Raw genomic sequence first — 8,832 nt, 5'->3', positions numbered from 1 at the left:
TTTTATGATATTAAAACGAGACAACCCATCTTATGTGTCTTATTACAATAACTTATCCCCTCACATATGGATAGGGAATAAGTGTCAGATGTGTGGAGGTCCGACCACTGAAGCCCCCACCGATCACTAGAACAGGGGCCCGTGTTCCCCCGTTTGAATGGAGTGGCAGACATTCATGCACACTGCTGCTCCATTCAACTGTTTGGGGCTTCCAAAGATGGCAGAGCGCTTGTACTTGGCGATCTCATACAGATGAATGGAGCGGTGGATACACATGTAAGTCCCATTCAGATGAATGTGCCCCATGTGAATTTACCCCAAAGGGCTGTGTTCCTGCTTGCGGCATTACACATGCGGACAAAACAGGGACACCATATAAACTGAACTGTCATCAAAAGTACAATGCGCAGTACTCCCTTCAACTGACTGATATCCCCACGCCAATACGCTGCTGAGTGACTAACACTGCAGACGGACTGTGCACGTAGTGTTAGTCAACAGAGGGCACTAATGAATCGGGCTGGTCACATGACCCTCTCATCAGTGGCCAATTTGGGACTGGAGTTCTGGGCTGCAGGTAAGTCATCAATACAAAGTTCTGTCTGTCTGCAGCCACCATTAAAAGGGATGTCTCATCTCAGACAATGGGGGCGTAGCGCTAGGATAGGTGTGGGTCCCACCGCTAGAACCCACACCTATATCAAGAACGGAGCCCCGAAAGTGGTGGAGGGCACACTCCGCATGCACAGCCGCCCTCCATTTCCTATGGGGCCGCTGGCTCAGCCATTTCCGTCAGGCCCATAGAAGTAAATGGGAGCGCTGGATGGTCATGTGCGGTGCGCTCCCATTCACTTCTATGGGGAGAGCGCTTGGTGGTGGCCGGTCTGGAGTCCGTTCCCGATATACAACCCCTATAGAGGGACCTTACTGCATACTGTTACACTTTAAAGGGGTTGTCCTGGGGATGTTTAATTTTTTTTGAAGAGCAAGAATGGGTTAATGCATCATGTTCTGGGCTCCCAACCTCCTGATCCCGACTCAACACGTAGGATATGTCTCCTCAGGCAATTTCTGACCACAACGGTGACCCACCTCATTTCCAGCCCTTTCCTGTATGTCAAGCCAGGACCAGGAAGTAGAGAGCCGTAGGGATATTAGCAGCGGTAGGCGATTGCATTACTAAGCACAGTCGTTGTATAATATACGGCACTGTGCTTTGTGAGCTGAGAGAAGGCCATGGCACCACTGCGAGAGCCTGCGCCTTCTCAAACAGCAGATTGGCAGGGGTCATCGGTATCAAACCAGGATCCATCTAAAGGATCTTGGAAAACCCTTTTAACTTCCATAAAACAGTCTGCATCGAGCTCCCCCTAGTGGCAGCTTTTAACTCATCTAGATCATCATTTGACCGATTTTGAGCTGCGTATGACAAAAATGCAGCTCTGACTGCTGAGGAGCATATACAGTATAAGGAAATGAATCAGCACAGAATGTTCAACTTTGAATCATCACTTTTTAAAACTCATTTTTCTTTAAAGCTAGATTCACATGGCCAAGTTTTTGCGTATAATTTTACAGTTTCAGCATGTTTTACCTCTGTTTTACTGAAAACCCTAGATCACCTAGACCCCCTAGAGTGATCTAAGTCCAGACCATTAAACCTGCATGGTGGCCAGTCGTCTGATAGACACCACAAATGCAACCATCTAACAATCGTGTGACCTCAGCCTTACCGTGTCCATAGAAAGAAGGAAAACTGCAGAGACCAGTCCTTAAACAAGGACATTTTTATTTTTTTTTAAACTTGGCCTTGCACAAACCATTATGAAATGATAACTTTTAAGTTTAGCAAAAGTGTGAATGGAGTGAAACTATGACAGAAGACCAGTGGGACTGCGACTACAGAAAACATGGGGTTGTACAAGGCTTCGGGCATGTGAAGGTAGGAGGCACCAATGAGTTTGAAGGAAACCAGACGGCTTCAGAATGACATTGTGATACATTGCTGGATGCCATGGAGTTACAGACACTCATGATGGGGTAAGAATGACCACGATGACTTCCAGAACCAGCGCAGCTTCATAATCTCTTCTCTGGTATTTCCACTTTCAAGGACAAAACCTGGGAACGCCATTCATTTGTCCTTAGGTTCTAGACTGCAGCAGAAGTCTGTTCACCAGGTCACTGAAGTGACCACAGTCAGGTTGTTTGCTTCTCCTCTTGATGTATTCCAGGGTTTTCACCTAGTTTGGAAAAAGTCATACGATTAGACCTGGAATGATTTCCTGCCATGCATTTTACCAGGATTTTTTTTTGCCGCTATAATGTATGAATAATTAGAGCAGTGATATCTTCAACCTGCGACCATCTGGCTGTTGCAACGGATCCGTTTTCACTGACACAATGCAAAACGGATCCGCCCCCCCCCCCCATTAACTTTCAATGGTGTTCAAGACGGATCCGTTTTGGCAATGTTAAAGATAATACAAACGGATCCGTTCTGAACGGATGCAGACGGTTGTATTATCGGCGCGGATCCGTCTGTGCAGATCCATGACGGATCCGCCCCCCCCCCATTAACTTTCAATGGTGTTCAAGACGGATCCGTTTTGGCAATGTTAAAGATAATACAAACGGATCCGTTCTGAACGGATGCATGCGGTTGTATTATCGGCGCGGATCCGTCTGTGCAGATCCATGACGGATCCGCACCAAAGTGGCCTTAGCGATCACTCCTCCCCATACTGTGGAGGAGATCACTGCATTTAAATGTCTACTTCACTGACGAGCAGGTGCTTCCCTCCCGACAATCGTCAGCCGGATCTGCTGATCTCATACAGGCCCTTAGGCCTCATTCACACGTCAGTGTTCGGTCAGTGATTTCCATCAGTGATTTTGAGCCAAAACCAGGTGCGGATCTAAACACAGAACAGGAGCAGATCTTTCCATTATACCTTATGGGTTTGGCTCACAATCACTGACGTGTGAATGAGACATAAGACAGGATTAGTAAATCTGCTCCAATAACATGATTGAGATAATAAAGGTCTCTATACAAATCTTTTAGACATTACAGGTGCCAATGTACTAAGCTGCACTTACCATGGTCTTTGTATCGGCATAGCCGTGCTTCTGAGCCAGGTTCCATAGATTAACAGCAAGCTGGTTTAATTTATTGTTCCTCAGGTCTCCATGAGCCAAAATACTATTAAAAAAGAGCAGTGCGAGGGCGCTCTGACGCTTCAGGGTCTACGGGGAGAGGAAACAACAGTTATTTAAGGGGGTATTTCGGTTATATAAAGTTATCCCCTATCTGCAACTTTTATATCGGTGGAGGTTTTACCGCTGGGACTCACACCGATCACCAAAACAGGGGGCCCCATACTCCACGGAGCCCCCCAAAATGAACGGATTGGCCAGTCGGGCATGCTCCATTCATTTCTATAGGAGTTCCGGAGATAGCCGAGTACAGGACCCCCACCAATCTAATAGTTATCCCCCCTATATTGTGAATAGGGATACCTTCATATACATAACCGGAATACCCCTTAAACAGAAAGGTAATGCTGTAATAAAGTATATTATAAGTCCAAATATTTCTAACATTGTATCCATATCCACAAATATCTACATATGTAAAGGTCTAATCAGGTGATCATGAGGATTTGCTCCAAACTCCATCTCAATAGGTTCCTCCAGTGTTAATATCTACTTACGTGACCTGATCCATTACAGGGGGCAGGCAGTCTTGCCAGGCAACAATATGAATGGGAGTGGGACACATTCCTAAATCTGCCCTAATATGGCCCGAGTTCCCCTTTAAATGGCCTGGACGGGTCTGTGGTTTACAGCGACTTAATACAATAGGGCGATTCCACCCACAAATAGCGCAACGTGAAATATTTCAGCAAGTTGTCATTTATAAAGTCTTGAAGGAAAGATGCCAGGGAAAATAATGAGATCGGCTGCAGCGTCTTGGAAGTCCTGCTGCTGAGGCTGCAGAAAGGCTCCATTAACCAGCGCTTCACCAAATGCTAGATGTAGAATGTGGACAGCCCTCAGCACCAGTAATACCCGGCACTGTAAGTACTGAAGAGACTCTATGAAGCGGGGATTCTCATCTACATGTCAAAAAGAACACAAAAATGGGCAGTTGCCGTGGCATAGGGCATCCAGACAAGCATCGTTCGCACATGTGATGGCTGCCAGAGATGGAATTAACTGTGGTCACTGGCAGGTCCACTGACAAGCTGATGCGTAATTAACCCCTTCGTGATGCAGCGATTTTGTGTTTTTGTTTTTCACTCCTGCCTTCCCGCAGCCATAACTTTTTTTATTTTATTTTTATCACCATATTCTGACCCACATAACTTTTTACATCTACAGAGCTGAGTGGGGGCTTATTTTTTTGTGGGGTCATTTTCAGGTATTCCATTTTGGAGTGTGTATGACTTTTTGATCACTTTTTATTAAATTTTTGGAGAGGTGAAGTGACGAAAAAAACAGCGAATAGTCTATTTAGATTTTTTTTCCACAGCATTTACTGTATGGGATAACTACGTTTATATTTTAATAGTTCAGTCATTTGGGAAGCAGCGATACAAATTATCTTTACTTTCATTCTTTAGTATGGGGAAAAGGAAGGGGGATCTGACTGCCCCCCCCTCCCTCCCCCACCAGGGGACCTGAACATTCAATCTTTAGATCTCTTCTCCCATACATTACTGTGATTTAGTACAATAGTGTATGGGAAATTCAATGTATTCTTATGGAGCACTGCCACCTGCAGGCATCAATAAGAATATACCTGTGACAGGCTTGGTAGCCTCCAGCAGGACCCCGGGAGAGCAGTACTCTCAGGAACACCACCTCAGATTCAGTGGTCACAATTGACCACGGCATCTGAGGAGTTAAATGTCTGCAATCGGTTTTATCGCCGATCGCAAACATTGGCACCAGGTGTCTGCTGTGAGAAACACCAGAAACCCGGCAGTTATGGTATAAGCTTTGCTGTGGAGCAAGGCTGTCTTTAAAGTGCCAACATCCATACATACATGTAGGGTGGAAGTTGTGAATGGTTTAAAAGGGTTGTACAGGTTAGGGGGGGTTGTCCTCAGGAAAGGTCATCTCATTGGAGGTCCGGCTCCCGGCACCCCCTGCCGATCAGCTCTTTAAAGGGATCAGGGCGCTCATGCAGGTGCTGCATCCTAGAAACATAGAAACATAGAATGTGTCGGCAGATAAGAACCATTTGGCCCATCTAGTCTGCCCAATATACTGAATACTATGGATAGCCCCCGGCCCTATCTTATATGAAGGATGGCCTTATGCCTATCCCATGCATGCTTAAACCCCTTCACTGTATTTGCAGCTACCACTTCTGCAGGAAGGCTATTCCATGCATCCACTACTCTCTCAGTAAAGTAATACTTCCTTATATTACTTTTAAACCTTTGCCCCTCTAATTTAAAACTGTGTCCTCTTGTGGTAGTTTTTCTTCTTTTAAATATGCTCTCTTCCTTTACCGAGTTGATTCCCTTTATGTATTTAAAAGTTTCTATCATATCCCCTCTGTCTCTTCTTTCTTCCAAGCTATACATATTAAGGTCCTTTAACCTTTCCTGGTAAGTTTTATCCTGCAATCCATGTACTAGTTTAGTAGCTCTTCTCTGAACTCTCTCTAGAGTATCTATATCCTTCTGGAGATATGGCCTCCAGTACTGCGCACAATACTCCAAGTGAGGTCTCACCAGTGTTCTGTACAGCGGCATAAGCACTTCACTCTTTCTACTGCTTATACCTCTCCCTATACATCCAAGCATTCTGCTGGCATTTCGTGCTGCTCTATTACATTGTCTTCCCACCTTTAAGTCTTCTGAAATAATTACTCCTAAATCCCTTTCCTCAGATACTGAGGTCAGGACTGTGTCAAATATTCTATATTCTGCCCTTGGGTTTTTACGCCCCAGGTGCATTATCTTGCACTTATCCACATTAAATTTCAGTTTCCAGAGTTCTGACCATTCTTCTAGTTTTCCTAAATCCTTTTCCATTTGGCGTTTCCCTCCAGGAACATCAACCCTGTTACATATCTTTGTGTCATCAGCAAAAAGACAAACCTTACCAGCGAGGCCTTTTGCAATATCACTTATGAAGATATTAAACAAAATCGGTCCCAGTACAGATCCCTGTGGAACCCCACTGGTAACATTACCTTGTTTTGAATGTTCTCCATTGACTACAACCCTCTGTTGTCTGTCACTCAGCCACTGCCTAATCCACTCAACAATATGGGAGTCCATGCTCAATGACTGCAGTTTATTGATAAGTCTTCTATGTGGGACAGTGTCAAAAGCCTTACTAAAATCTAGATATGCGATGTCTACTGCACCTCCACCGTCTATTATTTTATTCACCCAGTCAAAAAAATCTATAAGATTTGTTTGACATGATCTCCCTGAAGTAAACCCATGTTGTTTTTCATCTTGCAATCCATGGGATTTTAGATGTTCCACAATCCTATCCTTTAATAGGGTTTCCATTAATTTGCCTACTATTGATGTCAGACTCACTGGTCTATAGTTGCTCGATTCCTCCCTACTACCTTTCTTGTGAATGGGCACGACATTTGCCAATTTCCAATCTTCCGGGACGACTCCTGTTACTAATGATTGGTTAAATAAATCTGTTAACGGTTTTGCCAGCTCACCACTAAGCTCTTTTAATAATTTTGGGTGTATCTCATCAGGCCCCTGTGACTTATCTGTCTTCACCTTAGACAGCAAACTTAGAACATCTTCCTCTGTAAAGATACATGCATCAAACGATTTAATAGTCATTCTTTCTAGTGGAGGTCCTTCTCCTTTTTCTTTTGTAAAAACTGAACAGAAGTATTCATTAAGGCAGTCGGCTAGCCCTTTATTCTCTTCTACATACCTTCCGTCCTTTGTTTTTAATTTAGTTATTCCTTGTTTTAATTTCCTTTTTTCATTTATATATCTGAAGAATGTCTTATCCCCTTTTTTCATAGACTGAGCTAGTTTTTCTTCTGCCTGCGCTTTAGAAGTTCTTATAACTTGCTTGGCCTCTCTCTGCCTAATCTTGTAGATTTCCTTATCTTCATTGCTCTGGGTTTTTTTTATAATTACAAAATGCTAGCTTTTTATTTTTAATGATTTGGGCCACTTCTGCTGAGTACCACATTGGTCTCCTCCTTTTTTTGCTTTTACTGACGAGTCTAATGCAATTTTCTGTTGCCTTCAATAATGCACCTTTTAAGTAGTCCCATTTCTCCTGGACTCCATGTAATCCGTTCCAGTCTGATAAGGACTCATTTATGACTAATTTCATTTTTGAAAAGTCTGTTTTTCTAAAATCTAAAACTTTTGTTTTTGTGTGGTGGGACTCTTTCACAGTTCTTATATTAAACCACACTGACTGGTGATCACTAGATCCCAAGGTTTCGCCTACAATGACATCATATACCGAATCCCCGTTTGTGAATACCAAATCCAAAATGGCCTCCCTCCGGGTTGGCTCCTCAACCACTTGTTGTAGAGATAACCCCAGTAGGGAATTTAGAATATCTGTACTCCTGGTAGAACTTGCTATTTTGGTTTTCCAGTTTATATCTGGAAGATTGAAATCTCCCATAATGATAACTTCTCCTTTCATTGTCATTTTAGCTATTTCTTCAACTAGTAGATCATCTAGTTCTTTAACTTGACCAGGTGGTCTATATATCACACCTACACGAGTTACTGCATGGTTAGCAAACTGCAACGTAACCCAAACTGACTCTATGTTGGCCTCACCAACTTGTATTAGGTTAGATTTAATGCTATCTTTCACATACAGGGCCACTCCTCCTCCTTTCTTGCCTTCTCTGTCTCTTCTGTATAAAGAGTACCCTGGTATGGTTATGTCCCAGTCATTTCTTTCATTAAACCATGTCTCCGTAACAGCCACTAAATCTACATTCTCAGATGCCATTATTGACCCAAGTTCATTGATTTTTTTACCTAAACTGCGAGCATTTGTAGACAGGACTCTGAGCTTATCATTTCTTAACCTCAGTGCTTCTGGCCTGTTCTGGCATTGTTTCGGGGGGCAATTGGACTCTTTTATTTTCACTCTTTTGCCCCCCCTCTCCAGTATTTACCTGCACGTCATCTCCACTGGTAGAAGCAGGGATGAGCAGTTGTAATTACACTGCACCACCACCATCCTGAGGATAGGTCGTCAGTATTAGGCCACTGCACAACCTCTAACTTTTTTGTTGCATCGGAGCAGAGGTATAGACTTCCCTCCTCACATGCATCGAGGAGCCTTGGACGCCCATGACCTCATCACCAGTTTGCCTTCCTTGGACCAGTTTTGGCACTTACTACCTCCAGTATACTGTACACCTTCTGTTTAGAGATGCTCCAACACAGACGTCAAGCCATCACAGTTTGGCCCTTGTCAAAGTCGCTCAGCTCCTTCTTTGGCCATTTTCACGACACATAGGAGGTCCATTAATAATACTGACTCCCGCGACTGACTGGATTTTTTCCGGAGGCAACAGGTTTCTGTCACTTGCTATACAAAATAAAGTGAAGGATCTTAATGGCTGTGTGTAACTTCTGATGGGACCTGGGAGAGGACTGTGAATGATGAGCTTCTAATGAGGAGTGGGAGATGCAGGATTGTGTAAGCGGGGAGATCATTCACAGTTCATGCAGTGTTCATCTCCCATACGGCGTCACAGGACAAGCTGTTTCTCATTAGACCATTAGGTCATGAGCTGGAAGTCCCAGCTGCAATGTCAGAGATCTATGCAACCAGATGTAG

The 8,832-nt window shown here is 43.9% G+C and overlaps 1 protein-coding gene across 1 annotated transcript in view; it reads right to left on the bottom strand.

Annotated features, from left to right (window-relative positions):
* Positions 1-1,714: 1,714 nt before the first annotated feature.
* The window catches only part of VPS35L (VPS35 endosomal protein sorting factor like), an 80,846-nt gene continuing 73,728 nt past the window's right edge, over positions 1,715-8,832 (bottom strand). Inside the window, 2 exon segments of the mRNA XM_040440277.1 lie at positions 1,715-2,243; positions 3,103-3,249. Of these exon segments, the coding sequence (XP_040296211.1) occupies positions 2,145-2,243; positions 3,103-3,249 (246 nt within the window). The 3' untranslated portion in view covers positions 1,715-2,144.

This window comes from Bufo bufo, chromosome 7 (genome assembly GCF_905171765.1).
Source record: "Bufo bufo chromosome 7, aBufBuf1.1, whole genome shotgun sequence".
Lineage (NCBI taxonomy): Eukaryota > Metazoa > Chordata > Amphibia > Anura > Bufonidae > Bufo > Bufo bufo.
This window is presented reverse-complemented; position numbering and strand designations above follow the sequence as displayed.